Source organism: Pteronotus mesoamericanus, unplaced genomic scaffold (genome assembly GCF_021234165.1).
Source record: "Pteronotus mesoamericanus isolate MK-2021 breed Mesoamerican mustached bat unplaced genomic scaffold, CSHL_Meso_final scaffold_651, whole genome shotgun sequence".
In the NCBI taxonomy this organism is placed as follows: domain Eukaryota; kingdom Metazoa; phylum Chordata; class Mammalia; order Chiroptera; family Mormoopidae; genus Pteronotus; species Pteronotus mesoamericanus.
In genome coordinates, this window is record NW_026555325.1 from 33,540,592 (window position 1) to 33,560,835 (window position 20,244).

Consider the following 20,244-nt stretch of genomic DNA (forward strand, 5'->3'; position numbering starts at 1 on the left):
CTTAATGTGCAATGCTGAAGGCAGCTGTTCGCACTTCTAAATGTTTCCCTGAAACCTTTCTTTCAGTCCCTCTTGAAACTGTTTTCTTCAAGGGAAACATTGTTTATAGGGCAGGTCCTCACAAGTCCTTCTGCCTGGGTTTTCTCTTAAAATTCCAGGCAGATGCAGCACGCAGCAGCTCATCCCCTGAATATAGGAATGAGGGAATTGGTGAGGCCCACAGGCCGCGCAGCTGTACCATCTGCTACCTGGCGAAAGGACAGGGTTAGTGCTGCCAACGCCGCTGAGCAATGGAGCCATAATGCAGGCTCACCTGTCCTGAGCCCACGGCTCTAGGAATCTCTGAGGACCTAGGGTTTCCTCTCAGATAATCTGCTTTCTCCAACCTGTTTCCATCTTCTGATCCCCCTGCCTGCCCCCCAAGAGTCCATATGAGTTGGTTGCGATAATTAAAGACATATAAAGCCTCACAGGGGCCCAGGAAGGCCCGGTGTAGGTACCACAGGGCAGCAGCCAGAAATTAAGGATGCAGCATGTGGGCACCACAATGTGAGTCCCCTCTCCCGGTCTCAAGAGGAGAATGGAGGCTGCCTGTGGGGGAGGCGGGTGCTGTCAGCAAAGCAGAGAGTTAACTGATGGGTCCTCAATCTCATGGGAACAGGCAAGCATCCATCATTCTGTGGGCTTCTCTTTTCATCCTTGAGTGTTGCTAAAAAGAGAAGATTAACCTTTCATCATTTATAAGCCTTTATTTTTTAAGGTAAATATAATTATATTGCGTGGTAGAAAGATCTTTGATTTTGGTTTCCCTCCATGCACCTGCCAAGTGTCTCCCCAGGGCAGCCCGTGCGGCTCCGGCGAGCACCCTGTGGCCCTGGCAGCCGCGTGGGAAATGGTGCCTGGCCTCCAGGAACCACAGACCCATATGAAACTGTCCACAAACAGAACAGAAAAGCAAGTTCAACCACGCGGCAAAGGAAATGGATCAAAATAGAAGGGACAGACCGATCTGAAATAAAGCAAACGGGAGTGACAACCTGGAGCACATCCTTGGTCCCAGCAGGACTGACATTTGGGGTGGGGACATTCCTGGCGTGGAGGCTTCCCGTGCATTGCAGGGTACTTAGCAGTATCCCTTGCCTCTACCTTTCTGTACCAGCAGCACCCGTCACCTCATCCCACCCCAGTGACCAAAACAAATGTCTGCAGACATTATCAAATATTCCCTGGGGGTGGCGGCGAGGCAGTGGTGCAAAATTGCCCCCAGTTGAGAACCACTGCTCTGGAAGTATGGTTTTATCACCATATGCCCTCCTGCCTTTGACCCAAAAGCCAGCTAAGTCAAGAAAGAGAACTAGTGCGACAGATCTAACCAAAAATGTGATTCACTCCTCATTCTTAAAATGGTCTGTGTGCATGAAAAGTTGTCTCCTAACGTGATGATTTGGATACTCTGTGTGGGAGGAGATCCTCGTCCTTACACCTCTTGATGCCCCTCCAGCTTTCACGCCTTTGAACATCCCCTCTAAGCAAGGATATAGAGCTCCCCTGAAACCCAACTTGAAAATAGGTGCTAGGACTATGAATTTGGCTTCCTAGAAACAAAATAAGATATTGTACAATGTTTAAGCGGGGATATTTAAATAGATAAATGGATTCTGATATGAGGGGGAAGAAGAAAGGAGTTTTTCTGTGGGTGGCAGAGGCCTAATTCGTAAATCGGTTGTTGACATCGCAAAGCGGAGCTGACCTGGGAATCTCTGAGGCCCAGGATTCGGGCGATGCTTCCAGAGTCTCAGGGTGGGAAACGTGTCACACTGCTTTCTTTCAGTGTGGTGCAGTCAGAAGGGAAAAGCTCAGCTTTACTGAAAGCTTAGAACCTAAGCCAACCGAGACCCACAGATTAAAAGATGTTTCAGTACTGACCTACTGGTATAGGTAGGAGGGTACAGACAGTGGTGTTGAATAGCATGCCAAAACATAAACATAAGAAAATTACTAAATTGATGGAACTGCCAATTTTTGTTTTATAGCAGGGCAGAGAAAGATGGGGGAGAAATGCTTGTGTAGAGGAGCACAGAGCATATAAGAGAGGCAATAGAAAAGGAAGCAAGTGATGTGAATTGCACAGGCTACGGCCATAATCAGCTATGTGACTTTGGGCATTTTGCTTAAACTGTGAGACTCAATTTCTTCCATCTATGAAATAAAGGTTTAGTCTAGCCAAATAAATATTTATTGAACACCTACTGTGTTCCTGGCAGTTTGGCACTGAAGGTATAGCAATAAATGAAACTGATTAAAAAATCCCTGTTCTCATGTAGCTTGCAGTGTACAGGAGAAGGGTTAAAATAGAACAATTTTTAAACTTTTAATCCTAATATTCTCTGGTCTAAATTCCTAATTGTGGGAATCAGAGAGTTTGATTCCAAAACATTTGTAACCTGGGGATGTAGTCCTCTTTATGAATAATCCATTTCAGAAGACATTATAGAGCAGGAAGACCAAAGCATCCATAGTAACTTTTGGCTCAACTAAGTTGCCTTGTTTTTTCCAACCATCACGCCAGGTTATGTTTATTGATTTTAGAGAGAGAGGAAGAGAGAGAGAGAAGGAGAGAGGGAGAGAAAAACATAAGTGTCAGAGAAACATCGATCAGTTGCCTCTCGTACATGCGCTGACCAGGAATCAAACCCATACGACCTAGGTATGTGTCCTGACCAGGGATCGAACCTGTGACCTTTTGGTGTACAGGATGACACTCCAACCATCTGAGCCACCTGGTCAGGGCTAGATTAAGACTTTTAAAAGGTTAATTCTTTATATTCCAGAAGATTATCCTCAAATGACAAGACAGATTACAGTCTGGCCTGTCCTAGGGGTGCTTGATTAAGAGCCGAAAGAAATACATTTCCCTTAGAAATGGTAACACCTGATACATACCTCGATATTGAACCTGACATATAAATGTGGCATTTTCATTTCATTAACAGAAACTGCCAAGCAAGTTCAAGAAGTTCTATGCGGAGTTTGAAAGTTTAATGGTAAGTGACAGTGGCTCCTTTATCCTGTTCACTGTCCGTATTAATCCAATTTCTGATTAGCTGAATTGAGGTCCTCATTTCAGAAATTTTATCTGTCCTTGTATGACTTTAAGAAGTTTATGATCCCGTTTTAGTGCTGCTAAAACAAGCATGTCTGACTAATGAATGACGCCCTCAGGAACTAACTTAAAGAGGACTTATGTCCCACATAAGGTCAATTTGTGTAACTAAGAAAAGCAGTGTAATAGGATCCTTTCCATCCAGCACAGGTTGACTGTGCGTTGGAAGCTGCATTTTTCTTGGCTTGCCAAAATCGTCTCTCCCCACTGGCTGGGAGGTGTTAACAGACAGAAAAAGGAGTGAGGGTGGGGGAGGGGGACGTGGCCGGAGTGACGGGTTAGGGAGGGCGAGTGGGGGCCTGCGGAGCCAGGCAGCGGGCAGCGGGCAGCGGCAGCGGGCAGTGGGCACCGGGCCGGCTCCCAGGAAGGAGCTGGGCTTCGGGGGAAGGGAATCTTGTGGCTGCTGTTTGTTTTACATGTTTTATATCTGCTATCAAAGGAATCTCTCCCCTTGTTCTCCATAGGCAAATCTCCCTTTCAAACAAGAAAGGAAACAAAAAGCAAATTATCTTCATGGCACATAAAATTGTTTTAAAACACAAATCAATTTGCTTAGCGAAGTCTACCTTTCTTTTGTAGCTACACTTGATTCCAAACTAGCTGATTGTGGGATGACAAGGCTGGGCGTGTTAGGAAGTAAAGGGGGTGGGATATGTGTCATTAATTGTTAATCAGCCTCTGTTTCCCCGAAGGATCCTTCAAGAAACCACAGGGCCTACAGGCTGACAGTAGCTAAGCTGGAGCCTCCTCTCATCCCCTTCATGCCTTTGCTCATCAAAGGTAATTCTGAGAAAACGCACAGGCCAAGCCAGTGATGAGTGTGCTGGGAAGGAAATGAACAAGAGCCTCATCAGCCTGATCTTTTTGGGAAGAGTGATCCCATCCTTCCACCTTTTTCATCATCTCCCCTCAGCCCTGACTTTCCTGAAAGGGTTGGGAAGGTGCCTGGAGGAGCAGGAATCCACAATTTGGAAGACTTGAGAGTAAAACAGAGGGTTAATTGGGAAATTTTACTAACCTCAGGTAGAGTGTGTTAGAAAGTTAAACACCCAACATAAAAGGAACTATTGTCAGCTTTTTTCAACTGCAGTATTATGCAAATCCTCCAGCATAAGCTAATGGTGCTATTGTGATTTCTTAGTATGACATATTTCTGTTAGTGATTAGAATGTAACTTTGATTTCTTTGCAGATATGACATTTACTCATGAGGGGAACAAGACGTTCACTGACAATCTAGTAAACTTTGAAAAAATGGTACGTGCGGTATTATAACCTTAACCACAATAGATTTTTTAGAAATAAAATTTGCATTTGTACTAATAAAAAATAATTTTCAGATATGCTGCCATGTTAAAAAGGTAGTTACGCGTCACGGAGCTTTGAACTATGTGGCTCCAGTTGGCTCCCCGGCTCGGCCTGCCAGCTCCCTTTTGTGAGGCCCAACGGGGAGTTGCGCTGCAGCCCCGCCAGCAGCTGGCTGTTATGCCGCCCAGGGCCTGGTCCTTGGCTGCCTGTTACTAAATGCACGATGCTCCAGAGTGACTTGTGTGTTGTTGTCTTGTTGTAAGACTTGTAGTGCTAGACTGCGGCAGGGTGCCTTTGAAATGTTTATCCACTGAGCCTGACTTTCATGCATGGAGGGAAAAGACAACTCTACGGCCCTCCCTCATTATGGACTAGTCATGTAAATGTGTATTGTTTATCCCAATGAAGTTCACCCAAGTTCAGAGAGGGGAGTTGAAAATCTGCATATCTAAAACCAAAATTTTTACAAGTAACAGATAGGGAACTGGTACCTGTTCAGCATTTGCCAGCCCCCCACCCCCACCCCATCTGGGGGGGGGAAATGCTGTGTTAATGTGGCATTAGTTACTTTGCAGTTTATTTTCTTTACTTCTGCTAAGCCAGAACCTTTATTTAGCCACATAGTGCATGTTAACAGAGTGCTCCATTGTCTTCTAAACCCTTTGGCTGAAGCCTGGATGGATGCGTTGTTACAGTGTTGTACGTGTGGGTAACCATCTGCCCAGGGCCATGGTTTGCAGAGGTGACTGTGGTTCTTGCAGCAGAAGCTCAGTCCTTGGAGTGCAGGACACATGAAGTTCAGTTCTCAGCTTCGTCCCTTTGCAGCTGTACCTTCTCTGCGGGTTAGTTTCCCAAAGAGAAAATGGGGATCGTGCCTGCCTCATCTATCCCTGGAAACTATTGATGGGTCCAGATACATAAGTATTCCTAGAAGCCATACAGTGCTATCAAAGTCTTATCAGAAAACTGTTCTACTTGTTTCTTGAACCTATATGACACCCGGAGAATTTGAAACATCCTACAGTAATTTTATAAGGCTTACACCATTCAGCTTTGGAAATGAGTTCATTGCAAAGTCCAGTCCAACAAAGAAATGCAGCAATTTCTGGGCACTAGGTTCCCATGTCTTAAGCTTCCTAAGAAATAGCACATGAGTCCACGCTCCTCAAAGACACTGTACACTAGAGGGCAAATATTTTCTCAGCAGTCTTCCCCTCCTCTACTCCCCTCCCCCCAAGGGCATGAGCGTCTCCTCCATTACTGTGTCAGTTTAATAATTCTTTAAGTTAAAAAACAACAACAACAACAAACCAGTCCTAGCTGGTGTGGCTCAGTGGATTAAGTGCCTGCCTGTGAACCAAAGAATCACCAGTTCAATTCCCAGTGTAGGGCACATGCCTGGGTTGCAGGCCAGGTCCCCAGCAGGGGGCGCACGAAATGCAACCACACATTGATGTTTCTCTCCCTCTCTTTCTCCCTCTCTTCCCTCTCTAAAAATGAATAAGTAAAATCTTTTTTTAAAAAAGTAAAAAACAAAAAAAATTATTCACTTCTCTTCCCTCTCTAAAAATGAATAAATAAAATCTTTTTTAAAAAAGTAAACAAAAAAAATTATTCACTTCTTAGTATGGAGAATTAAACATATTTCCCTGATTTCTCAAAAGAAAACCTGTTTTTCAGAAATGAAAGATTTAGAAAATAGGTAAGGAGCCTTCTGGATCACTTAGGCAGAAACGCATACCGAGGGATGACTCTGCCAGCCATTTGACTATAAAATATACATGTGCACAGAGGCGTAGAAGTCAGAGTTTCCTAAAGAGTTTTGGCTGAGCCTTTTAGAACTTTTGATCATTCAAGTAAACTAAACAGGAAAAAAAATAACAGTAAAATTATCCATCAAGGAGGATGAAAGTTGTTTCATCTGGGTCTGTAGATATTGGTGTTGCACTCAGAACCCCCAAAGGCAAAATCAAGGCTGTATTAAGAGAGTTCCCTCCCCAACTGCTGCACTTCATGCCCACAGCAGTGGGTTCTCACATGCGTAGCAGTGAGGCGAGAGGTCCTTTACACCCTGTTTTCAGAAAGAGTCCACTTTTGCTTAAAAGCTGCTCGATGGCTATGATAACAGTTCAGCTGCAATAACAGAAACCTAAATTCACAATGACTTAAGCAAGATAAGTGTATTTCTTTCTCACTTTAAAGTTCAACCAGCATGGTAGCTCTCCTCCAGGAAGCAGCCAAGGTTCCAGGCTTCTCTCTTGCCATTTCACCTTCCTTCCACGTGGTCCAAGGTGGTGGACCCACCAGAGCCCCTTTCCACCCGGAGGGAAGGGGAAGGGGAAGAGGCAGAGACAGGCTTCTTCCCTGTAAGGATATGACCTGCTGTTGCACTCATCCCTTGGCTCCATTTTGCTGGCCAGAAACCTAGTCCCATGGAAGGAAAGGTAGAATATGCAGCCCTTATTTGGGGTATCCACGTGCCCCACTAAAAATTAGGGGGTTCTATGACAGAGAAAGAGAGAAAGGATACAGAAAGAGTACTGTTAGTTCTCTGCTCCAGCAACTATAACTTTTATTTCATTTGGTAAATCATATCGTGACAATGTTTAATTTTACAATTGCCCTTCCATGATTTAGGCGTTACTGGAAAATGAAATAGAATTTTTAAAAGATTTGATTATTTTTTTTAAAACCTGGCTTTGACCAACCTGGCACTTGTTGTCAACTTTCCAACTCCTTCTCTCAATAAATTAGCCCACCCCAGCCCCCACATCGCCACCACTACCACTGACAAGTCCCACTAGCGGCTGCTGTTATTACTGTGTGTCCTAGGGAAGGAATCACCTCCCTTTACAGGCTGATGTTCATGCTGCTTCCCAGTCAATTGTCAGCAAGGCCAAGGCGACTAGCAGAGCCAGCAGCCTTTGTGGGGCTGGTAGGCTGTATCCCCAGAAGGAGAGCCCTTGCCAGGGGCAGAAGTCACCGGGGTGGCCAGGAACACAGATGCCCTTTCTGGGTGGCAGCATTGCAGTCAGGGCAAACTGCCGTGCCAACCCTAAGTATTTTTATTTTGAACCTCTTCATCCTTGAGGTATGAAATGAGGATTAGAGAATTTGTTGCATATTGGATTTCAGGATTTATGAGTATGAACAAAAGAGAGTTCACACTCTGATCCTCATGCAAAAAAAAAAAGCAGGCATTCTTTTATTTGGGGGGAACATAAAGGAGTATTCAAAACACTGTTTGAATAAAGCCCTTTGTAGCTGTCTATGGCATCCATGAATATTTATACCATTGAGGAGGGAGACGAGTGGGATCAGAGGCTAACGCGCTGGCTGGCTGCCACTGCCCTGCTGCAGGAAGCCTGCTGACGGCCACCGGCCACCTTTGCTCCTGCATGAGGAGGCTGGTTCTGTTTCAGACGCACCCATGTTTAGGTGTATTTATTTAGGGACATTATTTTAAGGTAGTCATTTTATTTGGAATGAGACGCGTGAGGCCAACTTCTGTACTTCTGGAAACATTAACAGAAGCAAATTCATGATGGCATAGAAATGTTTTGAATCCCTTTATTTTTGTATTGTGGGGGAAGGGAAAATTACCCCTTCTCCTCTTGACACTTATGGCTGGTGGAATAATTGAAGTGACAAGAGGTAGATTACCAGGAAGAAATCAAATTTAATATATACATACAGGAATTATACACATTAGCATGAAGAATTCCAAACACAGTAAAGCAAAATAGTGTGGGGGTGTGTGTGTGTGTGTGTGCGTGTGCGTGTGTGCGTGCGTGTGTGTGTGTGTGTGTGTGTGTGTGTGTGTGTATCATCCTGGCTAAGGAGAGTGAAGCAAGGGTCTGGGACTTCAAAAGGAAGTAAAGCAATTCACAGGGAGATGAAAAGAGTTAATGTTTAGTAAACAAGTATTTGCTGGGACATCTAGAAACAGTGGGACAGAGAGGACTTTGATCAAAGGGACCATGTGAAGTTCCTCCCTGTGTATCTACCTAGTTCAGGTTAAATTGTACTTTTGACACCTGAACAACCTGGGTTTAAACTGTGCAGGTCTACTTATATATGGACATTTTTTACAATAAACATGCAGTCTGCCCTTCGAAGCCCCAGGTTTCTATCAATGGGTTCAACCAGCCACAGGTTAAAAAAGTATTTCTGATCCGCAGTTGGGATTCTGTGGATGTAGAGGGCTGATTGGATACATTGTCCTGCATCATTTTTATATAAGGGACTTGAGCATCCTTGGACTTGGGCATCAACATGGGTTCTGGAGCCAATCCCTTGCATACTACTGGACAACAATAGTTAAGTTCAGAGGGAGTCAAAATCTATACGCAGATTTTCTGCGGCACAGGGTCAGCATCCCTAACCCCCACAAGTTCAAGGGTCGACTATCGTTACCTCTGGTGATACCTTCTTCCTGGAACAAGTTTTTATCTTAAATTCTTTTAGGCAATTAGAGGGAAGTCCTTCCTGAGCCTTCTGGGCCTTACAATAATTAATATCCCAAAGATTCATATTTTGAGGCAGCAAACTCTGTTCCCCTTCATGCCATTACATAATTAACCACAACATGTTTTCTACCACCAATAATACTATTACAAGATCATGGAGAGAGCACTGGGCCAATAGCAAAAAGAATCTCCAAGTAACAATCTCGATGTTCAAATCCACCTAATTCCCAGGCCTTTCCAATGCAATCGAAATCTATAAAAGAACTTTGAGTGTTTACTTCTTCCTATAAAATTCACTGACTGGGCTGAATGCAGATTTTCCAAAAGGCATATTTCAAAGCAACACAATATGTGTAAAGTGTCCAGGCAAAGAATTTTGCTAGGAAGCATAAAGAAATCCCAAAAGTAATCCTCAATCCTTAGGAGATTATATGCAGTTGACATGATAAAACATAAAAACATGAAGTATTAAAAACCACAAAAATACAAAAACAAGTTCACAATGACAAGAAAAAAGATGTCAAAACACAAAGTGCAAGGGAAGCTATATCAGAAGAAAATAAAACCATGTAAAATACAATAACATGGTATCATCCAATCTAGACTTGTTCTTGTGCACATCCCTCCAGCCTCTCACACTTCATCTTCACTGTACTCAGCCCAAGTTGGCAAAACCAACTGCTTTCTTTTCCTTCCCACATCAGGGCATTTGCAGTAGCCATTACCTTTGTCTGAAATTGCCTTCCCCTCATCTTCACCTGCCTGGCTCCTTCTCATCATTCAGGTCTCAGCTCATGTACCCGCTCCTCCGAGTAGTCTTCCCTGGCCACCCTTCAAACATTCTTCTATCCTCCATACCCTGCACTTCCCGACAGATAATGTTGTCTTCATAGCTGATTTCACAATCTGCGATGATCTTCTCTTGCCTCTTCATTGTTTGTCTTCCCCACTAGAATGCAAATGTCCTAGACCAGGTATCTCATTTGTTTTGTTCACTAATATTTCTCCAGCACCCAAAAAGGTGTTTGGCATATCGAAGTCTACAAAAAATAGTTGTTGATTTAAAGAATAACCCAATCACATTCCAGTGTTGGACTTAGTGAGATAGGACAGTACACTAAGACATTTTTAAAGGCTTTATGTAACACAGATTTAATCACAAAGTATTTTCTATTTTATTAGGAAATTTGACCACAGAATGTTTCAAGCATTTTGCATTACTGACACTTTATGCAAGGTGACTCCCTTAGCCATGTGTGCCTAACTGGACATTATTCTGTCTCCTCTCCTCCCTCTGGTGCTAATGACATCTGTCCTTCCCCGAGTGCAGACATGCACAACACCCTGCATGTGGCTGGACTGCCATGGTTCATAGTCATCTCATGTACAATATACCATCATGCATGAGACCCGTGTGTCTGTATGTCACGCACCTCTTGGGTAGTAGAGATCCATAGCCAACGGGCAGAGCCCAGGCTTCTTCCTCAAGGATGCGTTTAGTGAAACCTGCCTCAGCTCCTGGGCCTTTTTGTCTTTTATCTCTGGTCCTTTCAGTGCACTTACTTCTCCTTAGTGGCTATCGTGGGCACAATCTTTGTAGCTGAGAGACTACGTATTTCTAGATCTTGTTGTAGAAAAAAACTCTAGTCCTAAATATATGAAGGTCTGAGTGAACTAATCAGATGGTGCAAGTGTGGAATCATTGACAGATATTCTAAATATATTTGATAGACACATGGTCAGGGGCAAAGTCAAATCAGTAGAGACAGAAATAAGAAAAGGAATCCAACAAACATTAAAAACAAAGAATGGCAAGGACCTCAAGGGGCAACAGGAGGAAAGAGAAAACTGCGGAGGGCAGGCATTTAGAAGAAGTCTGAAGTCTGGGGGCAGCTCCCGGATGGACTCAGAGCCTAAGCAGAGAGAAGCTGTGCGGGCAGCTGTCTGTGAGAGGGAGATCCAGGGAGTGAACCGTCCATGGTGGCCTTGCCTGGAGGGCCTGCCGGTCTGAACTTGAAAAGACTGTGCACTGTTTTCTGGTAGAAAGTCCTTCAGGGCAGCCTGATGAGCAGACTCTACGGTGGTGATTCTAACAGGGTAGGAGGACATCAGAATCATTTTAGGTGTGGAGAGAGGGTTCACAACGTCCATCACACTGAGTCACGGTGCCTTCTAAAGGAGCGCATTCTCTTCACATGTATATTCAATTTGCATATTCCTGTTTTTAATAAGCCAGTTGCTAATGGGAGTGTGTCAAAAACTCTGCTCCTCTGATGACAGAATTGCCAAGAAGAGGTTTGGATGAGGAGCCAGAGTCAGTACAGAGCGGGCCAGGAAAGCTAGAGTGAGCTGTAAAGGCCTGGTAGGCTGTCAGCTCGCCTGAATAAGAGTGAAGGTGTAGCTTGGTCACCCCGTCCCTGAGGGATGGTGCCACAGAAAGGTAAACAGGGACCTGCCTGCCCTCCCCTGACCTAGGGCCCAGTCTGAGGAGAGGTCTCTCTGATACCTCATTGGATTTAAGGGCAATCGCTTGCTTCAGAGCTGGAGGGAAATTTGTGTTTGGGCCATTAGCCTCAGGGCCTCTGCCTGTGCCACGGGAGAGTGCGGACAGCTGACCTCTGCTTCCTCTGGATGGCATCTTTGTCCTGGTCACTGTGCAACTCAGGCCCCAGGAGAGACATCTGCTTTGGAGTCACTCTGTTTTCAGCTAATAAAGCATGAACTTCATGAGGGTAGTTATAGGGTCTTTCATGTGCTACCTCATTTTTCCTCTCTGAGCTTCCCCCTCCATGAGCTTATGTCCTGAGGGAAATTCATCAGCTTTCTGTTGGGCCCATATCTCAGCCCTGTAGGTGAGGAGCTGTATGAACATAGTAATTTTTGCAAATAAGCTCTAAAGGCCTATACTTAAAATTAGTCCTGAGGAGAAGGGTGGCCGTGTGAAACTTGAAACGCGGACCCCCACGGGGAGCCCTAGCCTTCTGAGTCTGGACTGTTTTCTCGGTTAGAAGCTCCAGGCAGTCCGATGAGCACACTCACTCGGCAGGGGCGATTCTAATGGGGAGGGGGGGACATCGGGGTCAGTTCCGGCACCAAGAGGGGAGGCTCGCGCGGTCCACACACACTGACTCGGAGCACCGTCTAAAGGAGCGTGTTCTCCTTGCTTTTATCCCTGAATTATAAATTGCAGTTTTAACAAGCCACTTGCTAATGAGAGCGTGTCATAAATCTCAGGTTTGCTGAGATGGGAAAAAAAAAAAAAAAGATGAGAAGGTCTGCTTTGGAGTAATCGGGGATTTGCCCACTGGCATTACAGGGAAGTTGCCTGGCCTGTTCTAGGCAGGACAACCTGCTCTGGCAGGACCCCGAAGCCTAGGGTATAATTTTTGACTTCATCCCTTCTTTGAAATTTGGATAATAAAGCCTAGATCTCTTCAAACTTAGTTCCTGCCAACCTTGACTGAGAACACCCATGAATTACATGGGAAACCTAAGTCTGTAAAAGGATAGAAAGACACTTAACTGGATGGCTTTTAGTGGTGATAAATGCAAGATCGTCTACATTGGCCCAGCAAACAAACTCTATATTTACAGAGAAGGAAGCTGAATCTAAGCAACAGCTCAGTGACATAGGAGGAGAGATTTCATTCACTGCTAGCTCAACAGATTTCAGTAATGGGACTTTTTTTTTAAATTGTGGGCTTAGATGTGTGCTTTCGTCTAGATCAAGGGAGGAAAATAATAATCCTTCTGCACTCTGTGATTTGCTTAGTCTGAGTCACCACCCTAGAGACCGTCCAGAAGAGACCTGAAACTCTTTTGTATTGTGAAAGAAGTTGTCTATATTTAGGCTGAGCAGGAAAGATCTAGGGGTAGGGAGATGTCCATGAGAGCTGTCTTCAAGCATTTGCATAACTGTTCTGCTAAAAAGGAACTAAATGCATTTGTTGTGGCTGCAGAGCTCAGAACTAGAATCAGTGGGTGAAAAGCAAAGGGAGAAAAAATTTGACTCAATAAAGACATTTCTAGTAGTCAGAAAAGTATAAAAAAAAGGAGAAGGACTTTCCTTAGAGGGTAATGAGTTCCTCCATGCATTTAAACAGTGGGAAGCCCTCAGCTGTAGGCAAGTGATAAAAGTCATTATGTACCCTGGAGACAGTTGAAGAGGGGGACTCTTGAAGTCTCCTTCAGCCTCCTGGGAGTGTGCCTTCTAGTTGGGTGTAGCTGTTGGTGCCATATTAAATACTGCATGTGTCAGGTGGGCAGAAGTGGGCGGAGTTAAGAGATCAGTGAACCCTTTGCTGGCCTTGTGCCAGACTTCTGTAACTAGGCACTGGCCAGCTCAGCTCGCGGGGCTCACACCATTTCCGAGGGTTCACGCATTGCCACATACAGTGCAGACCGCCCAAAGAAAAAGAATGGACCTTGTTGTGAAACCAGATTTCCATTTCAAAGTTAGCTTTGAGACCAATTAGAAAGGATACGTCAAAATTAAAACCATTGTGAAAATTAATCAAAGATTTAGAAAGGTAGAATGAACTCCAGAGAAGGAAATTACTGATTTAAACAATTGTTCTCACATTTTAAACTACATAATGAGCTAAAAATTATGAAGCCTCAGAGTGTAGCTATAAAGAGTTGTCTAAAACTAAAGTCAGAGTGAAATGTTTTAGCTTTCAAAACTAAAAAGCAGAACAATTACTCCCTACGAAAATGGTATAGGAAGAGGTTTCTGACCCCTACTAATTGTTTTATTATTCTTCAGAGGGGCACACTGGCAGCATTTCCCAGGGTTTTCAGTAATTACACTCCATTCAATACCTGAATTACAATAATTCTACGTGGAATATACTTGTGCCCTTTAGATGCAAAGCCTTTAGAGAAGTGAAAAAACAACTTAAAGTAAATTAGCAGGAAAATTATCATAGTTACTGTTTATTTCAGGGTTCCATATATCAGAGGCTAATTATACATTGTATGCTACAGTTTTTTGGAGATATTTGTAATATATTTCTCATGCTGTTCGACAGACATGCTGATTTTTAGGATCCCTTATGAAACTGGAGTTCAAACTTTTCCGATTGCCTCTTTGTATACGAGAAATCATCCAGTGCAGATACATGTCACTCAGCGCTTCCCAGGCCTTGAAGCTGGAGTATTCAGCGAAGTATTATGAATGTTCACATATACGTATCTCTAAAGCTTTGATGCTTCCAGGGATTTTTGTCCTGCCAAATAAGTTGATATTTTTTTAACACTACATAAGCTTTCTCAAAGTCATTTTTGATACTTTGGTAAGCCAGGGGTGCATGAAAGAAGATAGCAAGGAATGGAATTATATAGCCACTCAGAGATTAGAAAGTCTCATATCTGGGCCGGAGCCTTATCAATTTTCTACTAGCGTTAGAATTAATCCACCATGTCTGCAGGATCCCCTTTAGAATCTGAGCAGCAGTTCTGAGACAGTGCACAGAAGCTGGGGGTCCCAGCTGCTATTAAAATATCATGAGCAAGAAATGTATGTCTTGGCCAATAAATGGTGCTTAGGTCTCACTGATGTTTTCCTTCATGTTTCTGTCCCCCCCTTTTTTTTTCTCCTTCCTTCTTTTGTTAAGTAAGTCAAATAAAGTACAAAAGATTCCTTAATAATTCTTTATGTCAACAAAAGTTTACAAAGAAGTTAAGATTACTTAATGACAAAATTAACAAAGGATACCTTATGATCCATCCATAGTCTTGAATAACCACTCATTTAAAAAATATTTTAAGATGCAAACCGCATCGAAGATAGTCACAGTGCCCTGTGAAAAATTCCAATTACAATAAAAATACATGTCTTCAATTTTTTTGAAAAATGTGCTGTTAGAAATTTAGTTTTAAAGTAGTAGAAGCAAATGTACCAAAATATTAATTAAAATTCCTCTGTGCAGAGCTATTCTGAGTAGTGTTTACTTTGCTCTTAACATTTTCTGTATATTTTGATTTTTTTAAATGTGCATGTGTTAGTGCTATAATCAAAAAGGAAGTAAGGAGGGAAATTAACATTAAAACACACACTTTTGCTGGAAATTAAAGAGGTAAGTAATACATAGCATATAGAAAAATGCACGGGTAGGACATTTTGACTATGTTCAGTCAGTCTGATCTGAGTCCTCTTCTTGGAGGAACTTAACGAGTGAACCTTTCTCTTAACAAATTCACAGTGACCTCCAAAAGGTGAGAGCTGGTCCTCCAGAGTAAGGTAGTCTCAGCAGCAACAGACTGCTTTTTGTGTCCTGAGGAACAAACAAATGACAGAATGGCATCATGCCATTGGTACTCCACACCTGAAAGATATCTTGTCTGTGTGAGTGGGGGTGCTTCTTTCTAGTGATTAAACAGGTTATACATGAGCCAGTTGCCTCCAGATAGCACCTCAGAACAGGCTGTTTTACACGGTCCCAGGTATTGCTGAAATAAATAATGGTTTGTTTTCCTTCTTGGATTATACACTAAGCTTCCTTGCATTTCAGTCTTTTCTCTTTATTCTTTTTTAGCGCATGATTGCAAATACTGCCAGAACAGTGAGATACTGCAGAAGCCAACCTTTCAGTAAGTTCATTGCTGCCATATGGATTGATGGTGATTGGATCCTTTTTAAATGAGGCTACTGAGACATTGTAGAAGTCTGGACAATATTTGATTGTGTCAGAGACACTTTGGACCATGAAATCCATGGGATAGGAGCCTGAGTTTAAGGATTTTCTAGTTGCTAAACTAGAAAATGACCATAAGGCTATTATTTTAAGAATGAACTTAAAGAGAATTAATTTGCCCTTTCCATTAAGGCTAGACACAACTAAGGCATGATTGCCTCAAACCAACTTTCTTTATGACTCAACTGCTTGATATTGAGAAACTCACATCAACTCTTGATCAAGCAGGTCTGTTGTTCAAAACCGAGAAAGATAATATGTATCATTTCTTGCTGTGTTGCATGAATTCATTAATGGGTATAGCACATTTGTAAAAGGTTCCATAGCAGGAATTTATATTATATTTCTAGTATTCCCAGGTGAATTTAAGGGGCTCTTCTTAAATCTGAATATAAAACACAAAAAACTGGTATAACACAATGCTTTAATATGAAACTATTGCTCATAATAAATAACAATTTTAAAACTGTTTAGAGCTAAGTTGCATCATAGCACCTGATCAGCATGCCAGTCAGTGCTACTGTCTCCTCTGGGCTGGGGTTTTGGGTGGAGGGCAAGGTTTGGGCTCCCACAAATTCGGCTGGGAGTGAGAAGGTGGCCCCTATAAAGTTTTGTGCTAGCTTCGTTGTATGGATTCCTTGAAGTCACTTGGCTCATTAAGTCAATACAATGATTTGACATAAACATGACTGTGAGGCTACCAGGACCACCCCCTCCAGTCGACCCATTGCTAAGACACTTAAGAGATCTCATTTTATTAATCAGAGCTCTCTTTGTTCTTCTTAGCATAAGACTGGCCACAGTGAGCGTTTGCTAACATGGGACTCCAGAAGTGGCGAAATGTTCCTTTTGTTCAATGTACAGCAGAAATAATCTAGGAAAAATGATCTTGATTTGGGGAGCAAGTAGACCTTTAAAAAACCAACTCGAATGATTGTACCTTTTTATCCTTGCAAAGTGAGAATAATCTTGCCCTTCACCAACCACTCTGCCAGAGCTGAAGTGTCTCACATCTCCTCATCTAGCAACTTACTATATGGATAAAGACTTGGTCATAAAGCAGTTAGACAAGTGAATATGAGGATATATAGTTGGTGCCAGTCTACAACAAGGGTTTGTAATCTAGAATCCATGGGCCTTCGAGGTGGGGGCAGGGGGGTAGGTCTAGGAAATTCCTGAAATTGAACACAAAATTTTGTGGGCCTAAGAGGGTTCATAGCCTTGAGGTTCTCAATGAGGTTCAAGAACCAAAGAACCACGGTAAAATATGTTTTGTTCCATAAGCCTCTTTAGAAGTAAACCCCCATCTGCCTACATTTTCTCCTAGAGCTATGGCAGGGCCGGGGGAGGGGGGGTTCTGAATTTTTATAAATATATGTAACTCTCTGCTGCATTTGTTGAAGTTATCAGTGACTGCTGGTAAACAACAGCTGCTCAGCTCTGAAGTCAACAATCTATAGATAAAGCTATAGGAATAGATTCATAAACATTGTGGGAATATGTACAATGTAATTACAGTATATTGTACATGTGGAGTACACTGCCAGTGAGAAGCGAGGAAATTAAACACTGTGGCATTATTTATATGTGATAATTATACTGATGAGTTTCTTCTTAGAGCAAGTAGGGGCCTTTGTATCTTCTCTCTGCTTTTCTGTGTTCAGACCTGCAATGCTCCCCTCAGCCCTTAGGCAGATGGCGTCCTCATTGCCTCTGAGAGGGGCGCGGGCCGCTAGGAAGAGCATATGGACTGCAGAGCCCTGCGCTGTGGCGGAGAGGACTCTGGGTTGAGTCCAAACTCTGGACCGGCCATTGCTGGTGTCCCACTGCTAGCTAAGAGCCCCATGCCAATGATCCATGTGACGGAGGTGGCCCAAGGACCACAGCAGAAATGCTGGGTCTAAACTGAGCATTTTTTTAACCTTTCATTTTATAATAATGTCACCATTTAATAATTGAGAGAATCCCCAGGGAAGAAATTCAGATTTCTCAATTCTCTAGAAAAAGAGAAAAATGATGAGTGGTCACTTCCGGAGGGACCTGCCTGTCTAGTTTACCACTGTCAAATTTGGCCTTCCTCATTCATGTGTGTTCCCCGTGTAGGGCTGGGAGCATTTGATTCTTCTTTCAGCCTGGTTTTAGGCGAATCAATCAGCTCTGTGGCTCGCATCTTCGGAGGAATGAAGGAGAATAGAATGGTAACTGGGATTTCAGAATAAGTTACATCAGAGAATCAAAGGTCTAGCAGAAGCCATGACTTCAACCCATGAGTTGTTTTTTTTGCCTGGATATGGACATCTCTAAGAACACACATTTTCTGCAGTAATGCTGTATATTGTGTGCAAGTAACAAGGGGAGTTGGACTTACTAGTCTCACTGTCTGGCGTCAGTTCTGCCCAGGTTTAAATGCTTTTGTGAGGAGCTCATGAAAATGGTCTTTTGTCGTTAGTCCACACCTGGATCAGAAGGGGCAGAGAGCAGAGTATGAGACATAGGTGGGATGGTATGGAAAACAATTGTTATGTATAACCGGAGACTAGCAGGTGATGCTTTCACTTCTTTTTTAGTGACATTTTTTTTACAATATGCAATGCAAAGGAAAATGATCAAAATAGGCGGTTCCAGGGAAGAAAAGGGTGAGAGGGAGGAGATGGACCATCCAAATGGAAACATTTCAATGAATATGGTGGTGTTGAAAGGTCTTGACAGAACCCAGCAATCTAAGATAAATGTAATAAGTAATTGGAGAAGATAAAGCTGTATCTTTCCTAAGGCTGTATACATTATGCAATGCCAAGTCTTCTCTTTTTCAACAGATCTTGATGCAGCTCAAGCTAATAAGAACCATCAGGATGTCCGGAGTTATGTACGGCAATTAAATGTGATTGACAACCAGAGAACTTTATCACAGTTGTCACACCGTTTAGAGCCTCGTCGACCATAGACATTTAAAGTGCCCAGAACGATGGTTTGCCTTCAGTCCACAATCTTTCAAAAATGACATTTATGCTTCTACTGACTGTATTGTCACTAGAAAATTCTACAAAACAAGCAAAAACACATTGGGGCTGCATTCAGCTTACCAGCGTCATGACAAGAGAAGAAATTATTTGTTTGCATAAAGCTTGCACTCTCTAGCTTAGGAGTCCCCAGTTAGTAGTCACCCAACTTCCTTTCCGATTGTGCCATCTTCTTTGCTGAAACATAAAATAAGACCCACATGAAGAGTTTGGTAGAAATACCATCGTCAAGAGAAATATCAAGGCCCTGACATTTTTTCTAAGAATGTTTACAGGGTGAGATATGCTACATAAAAATGGGATTTATTTGAATACATCAGTGGTCATATAGTTTCATAATTTTTAACTTAACATCTTGATTTGGAGCATGAGGTTTTTGGAAGGTGTTGAGTAATTAGTATCAATCCACATTATAGGTTGTATTCTTCCATCTTTAGAGTCTTACCTCTGAAGGAATTGAACCTGACCATATTATTATAAAACATTATGACTCTTTATGTAATTTAGGGAGGACCAGTCTACAATTTCTGAATGATATATAGAATAATATTTATGTTTACAATGTAACTTTTTTAAACTAACAAATCAGGATTACATATACAAGAATTCCACTAAGAAACTCCAAGGTTCTTAAAATTGCCAGCATTAAGATTAAAAAAAAAAAATTCAGATGAGCACAATATGCACAGAACATTTTTCAAAATTAAATATTTTCCTGGGCATTAAACACCTTTACTATTGGCTAATTATTGTTACTGATTAAAAAAAATATTTTCTGGACTTAAATTTATTACAAATATCTTAATTTTCAGCAATTGTTTTGCACTTTCAGATAGAGTGTAAATAGTTCATTCAATCAATGGTATAGAGTTATTTATTTGCTACATAATAGATATTGTGCCAAATAATTACTTTTTATTTATTTTATTTAGTATGTAATTTTGGGTACATTTTTTCCTGGTTTCACAGTTAGGCTACATTTAGTGTGTAGGAATTGTATGTATGTATATCTTCTGTAAATAACAGCTAGTATCTTCATTAAATACAATTGTTGACAAGAAATGGTTGTGTTTTCAATTCCTCAAATATGGGAGAGATAACTATTTGCTATAGCGGGCCCTAGATTTTTAAAACTCAAATAAAATTCACATACTATAAAAGCCACCTATGTAAAAGGTACAATTCGGTGGGTTTTGGTATATTCACAAGGTTGTACAACCATCACCACGTTATAATTCCAGGACCTTCTCCCCATTCCTAAAAGAAATCTCATACCCCTAGTGGTCATTCTTCATCCTCTTCTCCTCCCAGTCCCTGGAAACCACTAATGCAGACATTGTTTGAAATAAACAGAATTATATGTGTAACATTTCCTATCTGATTTCTTTTCCTTAGCACAATGTTTTCAAGTTCACGCATGTTATTGCATGTATGAGTACTTCATTACTTTTTATAGCTGAGTAATATTCCATTGTATGGGTGTACCGCTTGCTATTTGTCCATCCATTAGTGGGACACTAAGGCTGTTTCCACTTAGAGGCTACTGGGAACATGCTGGTATGAAGGGGCACTGGGTGTTAAAGCAGCCTG

General features: G+C 42.2%; 1 protein-coding gene across 8 annotated transcripts in view; it reads left to right on the plus strand.

Moving 5' to 3' along the window:
* The window catches only part of RAPGEF4 (Rap guanine nucleotide exchange factor 4), a 281,411-nt gene extending 261,799 nt beyond the window's left edge, over positions 1-19,612 (plus strand). For 7 of the 8 annotated variants that reach the window (XM_054562621.1, XM_054562622.1, XM_054562624.1 and 4 more), the window contains 5 exons: positions 2,994-3,044; positions 3,856-3,943; positions 4,355-4,419; positions 15,476-15,530; positions 18,451-19,612. In XM_054562621.1, coding sequence (XP_054418596.1) covers positions 2,994-3,044; positions 3,856-3,943; positions 4,355-4,419; positions 15,476-15,530; positions 18,451-18,578 — 387 coding nt within the window. In that variant the 3' untranslated portion in view covers positions 18,579-19,612. Of the gene's footprint in view, positions 1-2,993; positions 3,045-3,855; positions 3,944-4,354; positions 4,420-15,475; positions 15,531-18,450 lie in introns of those variants that run through there. The other variant, XM_054562623.1, reaches the window with a different exon arrangement.
* The last annotated feature ends 632 nt before the right edge of the window (positions 19,613-20,244 follow it).